The sequence below is a fragment of the Haemaphysalis longicornis genome, unplaced genomic scaffold (assembly GCF_048455015.1).
Source record: "Haemaphysalis longicornis isolate Haplotype H1 unplaced genomic scaffold, Haemaphysalis longicornis Haplotype H1 scaffold_12, whole genome shotgun sequence".
NCBI classification, from domain to species: domain Eukaryota; kingdom Metazoa; phylum Arthropoda; class Arachnida; order Ixodida; family Ixodidae; genus Haemaphysalis; species Haemaphysalis longicornis.
In genome coordinates this window covers 52,585,828-52,602,377 of record NW_027526225.1, presented here as the reverse complement: position 1 = coordinate 52,602,377, position 16,550 = coordinate 52,585,828, and the positions used below count along the sequence as shown (strand labels likewise).

Here is a 16,550-nt window from a genome sequence, read left to right as displayed (position 1 = left end):
GGAACCTGTATTCGTGTAAACTGCCGACATCAAAGAACCCTGCCCTGAGGCAGCCAGGCCCTCGTCGGATACGTGGCCTCTGAAAGGAAGGAACCGGTTCGCTAACTGCCCCAGCTGACATAGCACGCGGAGTGCCCTACGACCATTTAAGGTCGCTCCAGAATGCTCATACTACGGTTCCCATTTCCGAGTTCGCCTCGCAGGTCCTTTTCGCGGTACCTATTGTGTGGGCTCTTCTCCGTAGACTTTCTTGTATGGCAGTTTTCAAAAGCCTGTTAACACATTTCCTAGCTGTCACTCATGCCAGGAATGTAGATGCTGTCCTTATACCAGCACAATGGGTCCCACCAGAACCAATGAGGGGGCCGTAGCACTGCCGTACCTGCTCGAGTCCGAGAGGTCGCTGAAGACGTCTGAGAAGGGGTCGGCGCGCGAAGAGGCGTCCCGGGCCGTGGCCGAGCACGTGCTGCCGCGGCCGCTGGTCGTGGATGCGTTGTCCCCGCCGCACAGCGTCAGCTCCCCCGCCACGGCATCTTCGTCGGCGCTGCCCTCGGCAGAGGTTGCCCACCTGCGCGCAGCCACTTTTGCGAGTCAGTGGGCGAGTGAGTGAGTGAGTGAGTCTAACTGATGCTTGCTCACCTTGCCGACCAGGCGATCCAGACTCGGTCGTCCTTGTCCTCCTCGCCCGCGTCTCCTCTTCCGTCCACCTCGTCGTTGCCCTGTTCGGCGTCGTCTTCCTCGAAACCCTGACCTTGTCCCCGAAGTGGTTCGCAGCCTCCGTTCGCAGCTCTGTCGAGCGGCACGATCCTCTGCCACGGCTTGGCCGCCACGGTCAGACGCTCCGTCTTCGGAGTCTCCTCAGGATTATTGTTGATCTCTGCGACAGCAAGCGTACAGAAATATCCCAGATGTACCAGAGTTGCATGACGCTGCGCGTGCTGATTTCTGTCGCGGTTATACCGAACCGTATGTATCAAAAATGTTTCATAGAAATCAACAGCGCATTACAGAAACAAAAGTGACACTAATAAATACGCCGGCATGAAGAAACTAGTGTTCTTCGCCTAGCGAATGTCGTGCAAAGCCGAATACAACTCAGCGCGCCAAATCGAGCAAGAGGAGTTCTGCTCGATGAGTAGAAAGAAACAAAACAAGGCCTGAAGACGGCCCGGAAAGGCGGAAGAAAATTCGACCGGGGCGTAAGATTTGAGACAGCGGTGTCATACCGACAGCTCGCTCACACGTTGGACGCGCATCGGCCTTGCGCCTTTGACGTATTTGGCGCGACGCATCCATAAACTCACTTCCTTACTGCCTTCACACGCTTCGCTGGTCTGGAAGCTCGTTCGTCCTTTTGGACGCTGTTCTTGCTTTTTGCAGGCAGTGCTCGCTCGGTGACAACTCGTATGTCTTCGGCTTGTGCGTTCGAAAGAAATCGTTTGTTTAGGAGGTACATCCCTTCTCAAAGTTTTCTAGCCCAATCCTAAGCCTTACCGACCAGAAATAACTCAAAGAGTATACTTTAGCTTTAAATGTGCCAAAAATATTTTATGACAGTAGGAAAGAAAGATGTTTTCTCTAGCTTTCCGCATAAAACGTTTCAACCTCGCTCGGGACGTAAGCTTGTATTCTTGTAGCCTGCGCATTTCCGGCTTGGCCTAGAAAATTTTGACAAGGACTGTACGTTGCTTTATACGGCTAAATTTTCTTTCGGCGACTCGCACCCATCCTTCCTGTGTCAATACCGACACGCATTTCTGTTTGCAAACTCAGATTTTCCGCTCATGAGCCGAAGCAGCCTGCAGTATACTACTGGCCGCGCACCTACACTATCGGTGAAAATGTCGAAAGACGATAGTCGTCTGCAGCCGCTGCTCCGTGTAAACACCTCTCTTCCTTTCCCGTCTCGCTCCTCGAAGGTTTGCTCGAAGCAACTAAATTTTACCGCGTTTCACTGCCCGCGCGCATTGTACTGGAACCTGTCTTTACTGTCCGGCTTCTTGAAATGGCGCCAGAGGGGTTCTACCGCGCGCGCTTTTTGCATTTTTGGGTTAAAACATTACTTTTGAAAAAAATCTCGAAAATCAAGCAGCCTTGCTATTTCAATTAAAAGAAAATCGCTAATATTACTTTTGTACTGATGTCTTGCGTCAGACTCCCCGACTGCGTGTCGCAACTTTCAAAGTGCACTCATTTCATTAACAGCTGCAAAAATGTATCTACCCAACGTCATCCTCCGGACAGTTTCATCACATGGACCCCGTCTCATTCATCCCTTGAAGAAAATGAGCCGGCTCATGCCGAAGCCTGAGCTCACCCGCACCGGGGCACGCGGTGTGTGTGAACTGGGTAATATGCCTTCTGGGATATTAGCCAGTTCTTCCAAAAGACCAAACACAAAAAATTATCCCCTCAAGGCACCCTGACATCCTGGTACAAGACCGCTTGGGACGAAGAACCTTTCCGCCTACGCATATCAACATGTCTCGCGAAGGCATGGTCACTTATCAAAAGCTACAGACGAACACATGTCCACATGGTATATTACTACATCCGGCATTATACGCATGCACTTGTAAAATCTTGCTTACAGCCATGCACTCTCTATCACATGGTGTGGGAGTGCCGTCACACACCATCTCTTGCCCCAAATCCCAACCCCTCATTTGAGCAGTGGGAGGGTGAGATGGCCAGCTCCAACCCGGATCCCCAAATACATCTGGTAGACCGGGCAAGTCAGGCTGCCAAGACCCAGGGCTTCCTGGACTAGAGAGGTTCCCCACCTGGCGGCCAACCAAACAACTATGACTGCTCTAATAAACGTTTATTCCTCCGCCTCCTTTTGATTAACGATTCTTCTAACTTTTGGCCAGGCGGCACAATTGGGAGCCGGACGGACATGCAGACAGACCAAACTTTTCGCTTTTAACTGGCCCAAGAATGGCAGTCGTCTTTAGAAGAACGAACTAAAACTACTCAACCGGTCTGTATTTCCGACTCAACCAAAGAGGAACGCAGGCAAGAGCCACGAGGTACCACATACCCTTCGTGTGCGCCGAACTACAAGAAATGTTAGTCGTTTAAATATGTCTGTGTGGCCTGTTTGATCACAAATGGCTGTATCAGAAGCACAGGTTTGAAACGAACAAGTCAAGAACACCAATGACGAGCAGTCGAAATCCACAACAACCGGAATAACGATCGCAGCAACAATCACGAATAAGAAAAGAAAATGGTTATTTCCGAGCGGATGGAATGCCTCCTGGTTTCAATAAAGAAGCAAGCCTTTCTAAGCCACGAAACATGGCGACAGTGCTCTATTTAAGACGCCTTCAATCAATCTGTCAATTGAATTTCATTTTTGCTTTCGAAACCGTACTAGAACTGCGTCTGTACACACGTAAGAAACGGTACATGTTTTAGATGCGACTCAAGGCACCACGTATATAAAAAAATTTCCCGCATTTACCCGAGGGGAAGAATGTGAAAGTGCGAATGCAGGAGTTGAATTTGCACGGTTCGGTAATGTTCGCGAAAGAGCTAGAGATCACACACACACACACACAACTACAAAGAAAGAAAGATGCATTTATTCACAGACACCTATTTGTGTTGTCGTTGTACTTGATTGCTAGAGCGTATCTCAGCTTTGAAATTTCGTGTCAGTACTCCTTTAAGCGGGTGCATTAGCCCTTCTCACGCCCGATTCCTGGCCAATCCCCCACGTGGGTATGTGCCATGTCAGCGGCCAGGCAGCGCGCGCCCATCTCCCCCCGTTGCCAAGGAAGACGAGGAGCGCGCGCACCCGCAGCTGTTGCTATGCGGACGGCGGCGGACGCTTCAGGCTCGCTTAAGAAGTGCATTCGCACTTAAAACAAAATGCTAGCCCCAATACGTCAACTGACAGCCGTGCAGTGCTAGAAAAAGAAGCAACAGCATACGGCGTAGTCGCTGTCAAAATAGTTTCATCAGCAGCAGCTTATCTACGCCCACTGCAGGGCAAAGGCATCTCCCATTAATCTGCAATAATCCCGGTGATGTGCTAACTGCGGTCAATTTATCCCCGCAAAATTATTGATGTCATCTGCCCATCTAACTTTCTGCCGCCCCCTGCCACGCTTGTCTTCTCTAGGGATCCACTCTGTTACCCTTAATGACCAACGGTTGTCTTGCATTCGCATTACATGCCCTGACCATGTCCATTTCTTCTTCTTAATTTCTACTAATATGTCCTTAACACGCGTTTGTTCCCTGACCCACTCGTCTCTCTTCTTGTCCCTTAATGTTACTCCTATCAGCTTCCGTTCCATTGCTCGCTGAGTCGTCCTCAATTTAAGTTGAACCCTCTTAGTGAGCCTCCAAGTTTCTGCCCCGTAGGTAAGTACCGGTAAGATGCAGCTTTCATACACTTTCTTGTTCAGTGATAATGGTAGGCTGCCATTCATTATCTGAGAATGCCTGCCGTATGCACTCCACCCCATTCTTATCCTTCTAATTATCTCTGCCTCATGGTTAGGATCCGGGGTCACACCTTAGCCTAAGTAGATATATTCGCTTACCTAGTAGATGTATTCGCTTAGTTTACGCAAAATACTTTACTGGAGCCATTATTCTGGTTGAAGCGAACAACAACAACGCACGTGTGTCCAGACCACTGGTGACTCTTCCACACACACACAAAAAAAACGTCAGTAACACCCGAGCCCTTTTTAGGAGTTGTGAATGCGAAATCTCTACTGTCCCAGTGACCGCCCCTCAGTGTCCAATTGAATTCCGCAGGACGCACTGTGCTTGTGACTGCTGCGCCACCGGGTGAGAGGAGCAGCAGTGGCTCGGCGAGGAGTACACTGGACTCAAACTGGTTTAACAACAGTGCTTTCCGGAGGTGCAGCTGCCCAACGGCGGCCCATGGCGCCGCCTCACTCCGTTTATTCCCGTGGCTCTGCCTATGCGCAGACGTTGCCTAAACGGAGGCTCACGATCCTTTTTTGTTTTATACATGAGGCAGGCGCTACGGCGCTACCTCGGCTCCCGGTTCGTGGCAATCTAGGTGCCATTGCGCTTCCGCAGACAACAACTAAATGCCTGCTTTCTCTCTCAATGGGCCATTTACGGCAGTCGCTTTATATTTGCCCAAATGTCGCTTTATATTTGCCCAGGCAGGCTCACCTTTTGAAAGCGGCAGGTCGTGCCCTTCGGGTGACATGTCGGGGCTGGTGTTGGCGGCGTGGGAGCGGCTGCTCGATTCCCACTCTTGCAGGATCTCTGCATAAGGGCCGCACGGGAGAGGCGGAAGAAATGTTGGGAAAACTTCGTCACCGAGAAAAGTGGTGGGGCGAAGAGCACCTCGTATTTTTGACAAAAGCCATAATAAAAGGAACCGCGTCCTTTAGGAGCAGCACGCCGTAGTCCGTGATTAACATAGAAAACCTGGCAATATTTTTCAGGAGGCCTTCGCCCCCAACTAGTTGGCAATATTTATTTTCACTAAGTAGAGAAGATAGTTAAACCTCGTCACCGTGCGTAAGGCGACGTTCTAATTACAAACAAAATTACATCAAACACGCCGCATACTGTAACGAGAAGCAGAAGTTGACACGGGCGATAGCTCCAAGGGACTCACCATCGACAACGCTGAAGCAGTGGACGGCACGAACTCATTGTTGGATTATCACGGCCGCTTGTGAATGCTGACCGCATAGCTCAGTGGCAACATTATATAAACACAACCCTTCACTTCAGCATCAACCATCGCTCGTCTCAGTTGTCCTGCAAGCGCGCAACGTGTTTTGGGGAAGGTTGCCGTGGTCCATTGCATCCTGCCCCCCAACCTCGCTCCGCCTCGCTCCTGGGCATCGCTTCAAGGCACCTGGATCGATGGAGTCTTGCATGTTCTTTGTGCGTGGCACTTACTTGTGTATCAAGATGCCGCGATCGCAGTCGACTATTTTAAAGCGAAGCTTTAATTGTTTCACTTATGGCGCGTGTAACGCGAAAACGCCGAAGTAAAAGAAAAAAAACGCTTCCTGTGGCCGGAATCAAACCTGGGTCTTCTGCGTTACGAAGCTGTCGCCTATCCGTATGCTCCATTTCGACATGGTCGATGCGGATTTTAAAACTTAGACCACATCCAAAGAATCCATGACGAGAAGGCTTCGCGTTCAACCATCGTCGTCGTTTGACGGCGGAGTGCAGGATTTATCGTGAAGCGCACAGTTCAGTGTTTACGATCCCTGAAGACATCGTTGGGGAGTCAATTTCTTTACATGATTGGTGGCCCGTGTGAGCGTAGCTAATTCATGATCATTCCAAAAGACAGTACACCAAAACTAAAACAGACTCCTTCCTATTCGAGGTAGGAGGGCCAAGTTCAAAGCTAAAACAAACCCTACAGTAGCGCTGGCACAGCTTCACTAACTATTATATTTGACACAAAACACATAGTAATCATAAAGACAGGCCTGTAATCAATTTATACGAAGAAAATAAACGCGACTTATTTACGAGATGCGTTGTGGACCGCGCTACCGTGACGCGTGAATTGAGCTGTAGCGTTTGGCTGGCGCGTGTTTATCTAGCACGCACAATGGACGTTCGGAAATCCCACGCCCTCTCACACGACATTTATCGTGCAGATCGGATTGGATCTCACAGAGAACGAAGAAGAAAATACGTAAGAATAGGAAGTTTGTTCCTAACCCCTTCTGTGCATGGTGTTATTTGGTTAGGTATGATGACTAGGGAACAGTAAAAACGCACTCCATCTAAGGCGCCATGTCGTAATTGCCGCTTCTATTAAGAGAGGAGAGATGTTCTCATTACGCTGTGTTGTGTCTGAGATTCCAAAGTGGACAGGTGCCGCCGCGTATTGAAATTCGCGCAACTACACGCGTGAGTTCCCCAGTGCTACGATGGGTGGCGCCACGTCCCCGGTGGGCACCTTTCGGGAGACAATCACGTGACCGTGTTTTTCCCCGCCAACGCTCTCGGCACGGTCTCCATCTTGTGCACCGCCAGTCATGTAAACCTCGGACGAATAAAGTAATTTGCAGTACTCAACAAAGTACTTAACATTGGCGACGAGGATGGGATCACCCGCGGCAGGGAAACCCCCAGTGCATCCAGTAAGTCATGGCTGGCCGCCAGCATGATTTTTCGTCACGTTTAGAGGAGTTCACGGGCTCCAACTGGTCATCGTGGTTCGGCCGACTACAATTCTTCTTCGAGGCCAACGATGTGACCGACCCTGTCAAGCAACGTGCACATTTGCTTACACTGTGCGGTGCTCACATTTACGACGTGGTTTGTGCGCTACTTCAACCGAAGACGCCGGACCGAGTGAGCTATGCCGAGATCGTGGCCGCACTTCAGGCGCACTACGACCCTCGCCCGTCGGAGGTCTACAGTCGTGCCATGTTTCAAAGGCGGGATCAGCTTCCAGGCGAGTCGGTGAACGACTACGTTGCGGCACTACGCAAGTTAGCTACGAGCTGCAATTTCGGCACGCTGCGGACGGCAACAGCACCCCCGGCGACGCAAGCTGGTGGAGCGGCATCAACACAGCAGGGAGCTACGGACTACAATCCAACGCTTCTGCCGTTAGATGTAATGTTGCGGGATCGCTTTGTGTGTGGTCTCCGCGACGAGAACCTTCAACAGCGACTGTTCGCAGAGAAGGAGCTCACGTTTACAAAGGCCTACGATTTCGCTATTCGAGCGGAAAGCGCCGTCCAGCAACAACAAAAGATAAAAACTGATCACGCGGAAGTCAACAAGGCAGCAGCGCACGCCAGCGACAGCGCTACGAACTCCAAGGCGCATTCTCAAGGACAACGCTGTTGGCGCTGCGATGGATCCCACAGTCCCAAGACATGTAAGTTCATCAAAACAACGTGCAATTACTGCCGGAAGCAAGGCCACATTGTTAAGGCTTGTATCTCAAGGAAGAAGGCTGAGAAAAAGACGTACCAGCGCAGCATTTCCTTAGGAACTTCACAGACTGCCAACGTGACGGAGCAAACCAAACCAGACGTTTCAACGCTCCATGATCTCTGTACAGTGGCAGACGGGTCCAACACCCCGAAGTTCACCCTGAAGCTTACAGTGCATGGCAAACCAGTGACTTTTGAGGTTGACTCCGGTGCAGCGTGTACCATGGTTAGCAGAGGCACTTTTCAAACTGTGTGGCCAACGCACGCACCTACACTGCAGCAGGACGACATTCATCTACGCACCTGGTCAGGTCAGCAACTCCAAGTCATTGGAACAGCGACAGTTAATGTTGTTCACAAGAACGCGCCTGCGGTGACTACCGCTGTACCGTAAATGAGTCTGCGAAGAAGACTTCATACCCCTTGCCTACAACAGAGGAAGTGTTTAGCACTTTGAAGGGAGGGCAAGTTTTCAGCACCTTGGACTTGGCCCAAGCTTACACTCAACTTCACGTCAGTCCAGAGACAGCACAGATTCTCACAGTCAACACCACGAAGGGTCTGTACAAAGTTAACAGGCTTCCATTTGGCGTTTCAGCTGCTCCAGCAATTTTCCAGCGCTTTATGGAGACGACCTTGAGCGGCTTGCCAGGAGTATGTGTTTACCTGGATGATATCATAGTGAGTGGAGCAACAGCGAAAGAGCACAAAGACCGTCTTGCGGCAGTTCTGGAGCGGCTGGCCCAGGCAAACCTTCGACTGTGCAAATCCAAGTGTCAGTTTGGTGTGGCTGAAGTCAAGTTTCTTGGTCACAAGATTGATGCAGCAGGGATCCACACGTGAGATGACAAGGTTGAGGCCATCGTGAAGGCACCAGCACCCACAAGTAAGCAAACACTGCAGTCTTTTCTGGGCATGCTGGCCTTCTATGACCGCTTCCTGGAGCGCCGCGCTACAGTGGCGTCAACACTGTACGAGCTGCTGGCGAAGGACAAAACTTGGAAATGGGAGCAGCGGCATCAAAAGGCATTTGATGAGCTCAAACAGTGCCTTTTGTCGAGGACTGTCTTGGCACACTATGATGAAAGCAAGCCCCTCTTAATTTCATGTGATGCTTCGCCTTATGGCGTAGGTGCCGTGCTTGCTCAGCTGGACAGTCAAGGCAGAGAGGCACCAATTGCATTCGCATCCCGGACATTGGGTTCCGCTGAGCGTAACTACGCGCAACTCGACCGGGAAGGACTTGCTGTAGTCTTTGCAGCCACTCATTTCCACAAGTACATTGTGGGCCGAGAAGTCACCTTTTTGACGGATCACCAGCCGTTACTCGGGATTCTTGGGCCACGAAAGCCTGTACCTGAGATGCTTTCGCCCAGGATGAAAAGGTGGTGCCTCAAACTCTCAGCGTACAACTACAACCTCCAGTATCGCGCCGGTAGTCGTCACCAGAATGCGGATGCGCTTAGCCGACTTCCACTGCCAGACCGCATTGAAGAACCTCACCCACCTGGAGACATCCTAATGTTTGAGGCGTTACCGCGACCACCGTTGACAGCTGACGTTGTATCCACACTCACTCAAGAGGACCCCATTCTTGCGGAAGTCTTTTCAGCAGTACAGAATGGCACCGTGCAGCGATTACAGGGAGACAGGTTCACTCCATACCGAAGAAGAGCTACCGAACTTGCTATCCATCGAGGATGCATTAGCTGGGGCTCAAGAGTTGTCATACCTGCGGCAGCTCGAGAACAGGCCATGTCCTTGGTTCACGCGGGACATCGTGGAATTGTAGCCATGAAGGCTTGTGCGCGCAGTTACCTTTGGTGGCCTGGCTTGGACGCCGAGATTGAAACAACTGTCAAGTCATGTAAACAGTGCCAGCGCACCCATAGCGATCCCAAGAAGGCTCCAGTTCCAATTTGGACGCAGCCGACGACACCATGGCACACCTTGCATGTGGACTTCGCTGGTCCGGTGGAGGGACATACCTTTTTGGTCGTCGTCGACGCTTTCACCAAGTGGTTGGAGGTGCGACCAGTGAACAGCCCGACATCGACAGCAGTCATCAGTGTGCTGCGTTCTCTGTTCGCCACGTTCGGCATACCGCGTAAAGTTGTGTCGGACAATGGGACTGCGTTTGTGTCTTCGGAGATACAAGGCTTCTACAAAAGAAACGGCATTCGGAGTGTAACGTCAGCCCCATACCACCCTGCTACGAATGGGCAAGCAGAACGTTATGTAGGAGAACTGAAGAGGGCGCTCGCAAGAGAACCGTCCGGTTCGCTCAACGTTCGCTTGTCGCGTTTTCTGTTCAGGCAGCATACCACTGTGCGACAGGCATAACACCCGCTAAGGCTATGTTTGGGAGGGAGCTACCCAGCCAGTTGGACCTAGTCAACGCATCTGAAGGACAAGAGATGACACAAGCTGAGCTACCCCAAAGCCGTACACTCGTTGAAGGAGAAGCAGTATGGGTCAGGCAGTTCAGCAAAGCCAGCAGGGGGCCCGACTGGACAGAAGGAACTCTGGTTAAGAGGATGGGTCACCGATCCTGGCTTGTGCAGTGTGCAGGAAGAACGGTAAGACGCCATCTGAACCAGCTCAGGAAGCGTGCCGGGGAAGTGACCCTGGACAGACAAGCCTCAGCGACACTCACATGGGGCATGGACAGTAATCCAACGGGAAACACACTAGCGAAGCCATCATCACGTCAACCGGAATCTGGCACACCAAAACGTCCAGCCCGGATTAGACGACAGCCTACATGGTACAAGGCATCCTTCTAAGGGGGGAAAAGTGTTGTGTCTGAGATTCCAAAGTGGACAGGTGCCGCCGCGTATTGAAATTCGCGCAACTACACGCGTGAGTTCCCCAGTGCTACGATGGGTGGCGCCACGTCCCCGGTGGGCACCTTTCGGGAGACAATCACGTGACCGTGTTTTTCCCCGCCAACGCTCTCGGCACGGTCTCCATCTTGTGCACCGCCAGTCATGTAAACCTCGGACGAATAAAGTAATTTGCAGTACTCAACAAAGTACTTAACACGCTGAATACACAAGCGTGATGGCGATTATCAATGCGATAACGGTGCTAGGACGAGCGAACGGTCGTACTAGCAGGCAGTTTTTTTTTTTTTTTTTTTTTTTTGCGTGAAGCCAGGCATCAGAAATAGTTAGCTCAGCTCCACCGACCAGGTCGCGAACACTGATGTCAACAGCAAAGCTGCCTGCCAATCCCTAATCGCAAAGGTAAGCTTCATCGAACTTCTGAAAAGTTAGTACATCGATTTCCGTTCGGACCCGTTCGCGCGCCAACTCTCGCTGGTGCTCCTGAGAGATGACTTCTTCCGGAAAGCGCTACTTTACCAATTCTCCGAACATTCCAGAAACACTGGCCAAGCACACTCGTCTATACAAGGTGATCAAAATTAAGTCTACGGGTTTTTTTTTTAAGATTAGGCGCTTATATTTACGAGAACACCACCTCCACAGGGATGCTATACGCCCGGGGGGACGCAGAATTATGGGGTAATTATTGATGTCCGCGGCTTAATTAAATAAAATGAATTAATTAACTTTATAGTGGCTGCAGTTAGCAGGATTGTTTGTATTTAAAAGTTCGACGGTATCGTGTTTCTACACAGTTTCATTTGGCAGAATTCTTCTTGCGCATCCGTACTCTGAGATATCGAAGTGCGAAGTTTAATTGTCGTTCGCATGCCAGTCGCATGCCAGACCGTGACGACCGTGACGAGATATCGAACTTTGCAGGTCGATATCTGGGAGTACAGATGCGCTAGAAGAATTCTGCCAAATGAAAGGGAATAGAAACCCAATTGCGCCTAACTTAAATACTCGAATTTAAATACTAAATACTTGAATTGAGCATTCGTTACGGGCCAGGGGGCCCAGGGGCCCAGGGCAGTGGTTTGTTCTTCACTGGATCGCATATGCAGTACGCGTCGCCTGTGCTCTGGCCACCAGCTGAAGCATGGTAGGAAGAGATAGGCTGGACAGCAAGATCTCCCATTGCTCTTGTTAGGAAGTCGACAGGAGGAGGAGAAGGTGTTCAGAACTCAAGTCGCACACCCCAATTTTGTGGCAGAGTGTACCTACTTCTGAACAAAATTTACATTGCGCGTCGTAGCTACTCGGATGCATTAGGTGAAAACGCGTCGGGTGTGAGAAGCAGCCGAATTGTATGAGCCGTAGGGTAGCTTGTTGTTCTCTGGATAGGTCAGGGTGGGGTGGTGGTGGGGTCTGTCTCTGAAGGAGCTGTGCTCACCCTGGGTGTCCCTGAGCAGGACGAGCGTCCGGGCCCCCTCAGCGCACAGCGCGCGGTAGAGTGCGAGCGGCTGGACGCCTCCTCCCAGGCTGGTCGCGTACAGGGCGACGGCGGCGTGCAACAGGGCCTCGTGCTGTTGCCGCTGCTCTTCCTCAGCGCCTCCCGCCACCATGCTGCCAGCAAAGGAGGGGTGCTGCGAGAGGGGAGATCTGGGGGTGACGTAAACGGCAGGGCCTACTACCGAACTGATTCGCCCTGACAGCTGGCCTCAACGAGGTTTGTATGCACGATCGTGCAGTGTTTGCCGTATTGAAATTGAATAAAGTTGCTTGTTTGATCGACCAGATTTAAAGGAAATCCCCAAGGTAGAGTAAGTCTCGGCGAAAAAAAATTAGATATACCCGTGAAATGCACCCGTGCCCAATGCACCCAATGCAATGTAGCAAATTCTCCCAAAGGAAAGCTATACAGCCTTCTCGGAGGATGAACCAGCACGAGGTGTTCTTCAGCTTCGAGGCTTCCGAAAAAGCTGTATAGCTTCCCTTTGTAGCCGTACGGCTGTATTTCAGGTAGATAGATGTCTCATTTCCCTTCGCAGGTTGATTTACTGAATAATTTCGTGGTCGTTCAGTGAACTTGACCAGTTAAAAGAATGACTAAAAATTGGGCCTCTTGAAAACCCCGTTTCCGTGTAGCCATGTAAACCGTGTGCAGTCGTTATCACATATGTTCAAGATACTTTTTTTAATACAAGCACGTGTATGTACACGTTCAATCTGCGTTAATAAATCAGTTGTTAAATGCGCTTCGTCCTGTTTTGTAGTCTTTATCAAAGTCAAGTTTATGCGCCCATCACTCCAGCTTTGCAGCTCCAACTAGCCCCTACAGATGTCCTGTTACCTTATAGTCTGCTTAACAAACTGCTATATACAAAGTATGATGGCTGAATCAAGCACGTGCACGGTGCAAACGGCCAGAACAAATCGGGGATTTTGAAACCAAAATTGAGAAGAGTGCGGCCAGTGCGGCCAAACTGAAGTGACGTAGAAGCCGGTGAGCGAGCCCGGCCGGTCGGAACAAACCTACGCACAATGGACCTTTTTCCAGTAGCGCTCTGCGCATGCGCTACTCTCGCTCCCAGCGACCGATCCGCCATTCTTGGGGGGCAAAATGTAAACAAACGACGCCATATTGGATTAGCCAGTTGCGAACGCCGAGCCAGCTAAGTGCTGCTCAGTCTTATGAGCCATGAAAGTGGCCGACAGATAGGCGCTTTTATCGAAAAATTTCTCTGCCACTAAAACCATGCGTCGCGCCTGGGACGGCTTCCTCAACTGCGCAAGGCAGGCGGGAAAAAAGGGGCGTGTTCGTCTATAATCCCCCAAGTGTGGTTCGGGTGGCCGCCGCACGAGGGCTACGCTACTGGAAAAAGGTCCATTGCTTTGGCGCACGACATGGCAAGAGCGCCCAGTGAAGCTCAACTATGGTCCCATAGCTCAACCGGTCCTCGTGGTTGGCCGGATGACCTAGCACCTGTCGGGCCGCAAGATCACTTCCGCTTCATGGCTGTTTGCGCGATCCGCCGGCAGGGGCAGCCTCGTCAGCGACCGAGCTATTTTAAACGCTTCTAACTGATTAACAATGCCTTTCACGGGGCGACCAGTCATGCCCAAGTTTGTTTGGTGATACGTACTGCACGTTGAAAGTAAATTCGGCCGAGGAGAATCTTGAGTGGAGTTGGCCTTTACAATCCGGGAACAATTCTTATTTTGGAAGCGCATCTTTAAAATCCTAACTGAATTTTAAAGCAAGATCGTCTCATTTATAAGATTTGAATACATAAGTGAAGATAATCGGCTCCGTCTTTCATGCCCAAATACGCAGTGCTAATTAGCTCCAACCTTGGATATATCGTTACTAATGTGTCCGTGAAGGTGTCCGGCATCGACCGATACCAATTGTTCTACGAAAGGTGCGTTTTTTGCCAATTTATTGGACTTTTCCCGTTTCAACGCCACGAGGACTCGCTAAGCCTAAGCGAACCCAGGGCTCGCTGGGCCTAGCCCCGCGCTCTTCGCCCATGACATGGAGGGTTCCGCCGCATCGACGCCTGGAACATCGTTCTCCCAAATGTGTGTGCAAGTGCAGGGCGAGGATATTTCGCCCGAGGAATACCACAACGAAGCCGGATGGTCCAAGACCGGCGAACGTATGTCAAGGCTTCGGCAACGTGCTTCGAGCGGTGAGTCGTCCCATCGAGACGTTATTCCGAGCTCTTCGAAAGCGAAGTCTACCAAGAGCGCTCGCGTTTCGGCGATACGTGCGGCGCGCATGCCCGCCATGCCAGCGGAAGAAATCAAGGTTGTAGTGAGACCGAGAGGCGGTCTTGATATTCTCAAGGCCGGTACTACCAACGTGGCAGCAGCCATCGTGGCGGCGGCAGGAATCGAGAACGTGGCGGTGACTCAAGATACGATATGCCCGAACACCCAGCAGAATATCATGGTTGTAAGCACTCCCAGCGAAGAGAGAGCGGCGAAATATGCCCGAATCCAGTCGATTAAAGTACAAGGCAGGCTTCACGAAGTCGGCGCTTAACGCACGGCACCCCACGACACTGTGAAGGGCGTGATACGTGGCATACCGACAGAGGAGAGCGCCAACGAAATAGACCGAAACATTGTGAACGATCGCAACCCGCTTGCGGTAGGAGCCAAACGCATCGGCAGCACATCGACGGTAATCGTAGTGTTTCAAGGCGCCAAGGTTCCGCGGTTCGTGCGCTACGGCGTAGCTCTGATCCCATGCAGCTTATACAGAAAGCAGATCGACGTGTGCAGAGTGTGCGGCAAGGTCGGCCACCGGCGCGACGTGCGCCCCACGCCGAACATCCGCACATGCCTCACATGCGGCGCTACCAACCCCAAGGAGGATCATCGCTGTACCCCCGCGTGCAAGCTGTGCGAAGGCGGGCACCAAACGGGCGACCGCTTTTGCAAGGGCAAGTACAAGACTCCGTACGTCGTTCGCCGCCGGCGATGGGAGCGTCGCAACGCCGAGGAGCAACAACAGCTACCCTCGGCAGGCTCGTTCCCGCGGCTAGGAAGGCCACGTTCACCAAGCGCATCGCGGACTCCGTCCCGCAGCCGTGACTCATCAAGAAGAAAAAGCAGCTGTGACAAGAGCAAGCGGAGCAGCAGCCGCAAAAGGTCGCCATCAAGCGATCGCGTGAGCTGGGCTGACGTGGCGATGAACGGCAGCAGCAGCGCTAGCAGCAGCAGGAGCATGCCGAATGCACCGCCACATCGGAGACATAACAACGAAGAAACGGATCGCCTCAAGGCAACAAATGAGTCGTTGAAAGCAACGAACGAATCACTGCGAAAGCGAAACACCGAGCTTGAAACCTCGATCAACAACCTGACCAAAGAAATTACAGAAATACGAAAAATGCTCCTAGCACCAAGACCAGCCACCGCTACAAACTCCGTGATCATGGCCGCGCCGGCCCCGGCTGCGGCATCTACAGCACCGCAGACTGAGACGCCAGCACCGCAAACTATACCTGAAACAGAAATGTCGACAGACGAACCCCAAGAAGAAACGGCGGCCGAGCCAGCGCCCAAGAAACGCGCGCTCGAGTCGATCGGAACGGGAAGTGAAATCGCCCAGTTAGAGACAAGACTGGAAGCCCGAATAGATGACCGATTCACCAAACTGGAGGCGCTGATTGCAGCAACCGATGCACGGCTCGGTAAACTCGAGCAACTCATCGGCACATCCTTCCAGAAAGTTGAAGCCAAATTCGAATTCATCGAACAGACGTTACTCCCAATAGTGAGACACCCGACGTTCGCACCAATGTTCACGAATCATCCTTATACCCAAGACCAGCAACAGCCCTTTACACTAGCCCAATCATGGCCGCCAACCACACAGCAACAACAGTAAAGCCACGGTCAGACCTTACGGTCTGGCAGTGGAATTGCCACAGCTACGACAACAAGAGGGCGGTGTTACACCAGCACGTAGCAGCGGTCAACAAGAAACCGGATGTAATTATGCTCCAAGAAACGGTCACGAAGGCCCCATCACTTCCCGGGTACAAATCACACATCAGTCCCGCAGAGGGACGGGGTGTGTGCACCCTTGTCCGCAAAGGGCTCACCTTCGTGGAACATGAAGTCAAGCAAGGAAGAATCAAGGCCCAATACACCTTCATTGAAATTATCCCCAGCAAGCAACGCAAGGGCAGCCTATTCCTGCTCAACGTCTACAGTAACCCCAAGCACTCACTTCAGAAGTTTCGTTCGCTGCTTCATCAAGCAAGCACGC

The 16,550-nt window shown here is 51.6% G+C and overlaps 1 protein-coding gene across 1 annotated transcript in view; it reads right to left on the bottom strand.

Annotated features, from left to right (window-relative positions):
• LOC144162653 (uncharacterized) overlaps positions 1 to 16,550 on the bottom strand; it is a 150,437-nt gene that overhangs the window by 37,293 nt on the left and 96,594 nt on the right. The window contains exons 2-5 of the mRNA XM_077693277.1: positions 12,216 to 12,408; positions 5,170 to 5,265; positions 640 to 877; positions 383 to 568 (exon numbers count right to left, since the gene is read on the bottom strand). Of these exons, the coding sequence (XP_077549403.1) occupies positions 383 to 568; positions 640 to 877; positions 5,170 to 5,265; positions 12,216 to 12,408 (713 nt within the window). The remainder of the gene's footprint in view (positions 1 to 382; positions 569 to 639; positions 878 to 5,169; positions 5,266 to 12,215; positions 12,409 to 16,550) is intronic.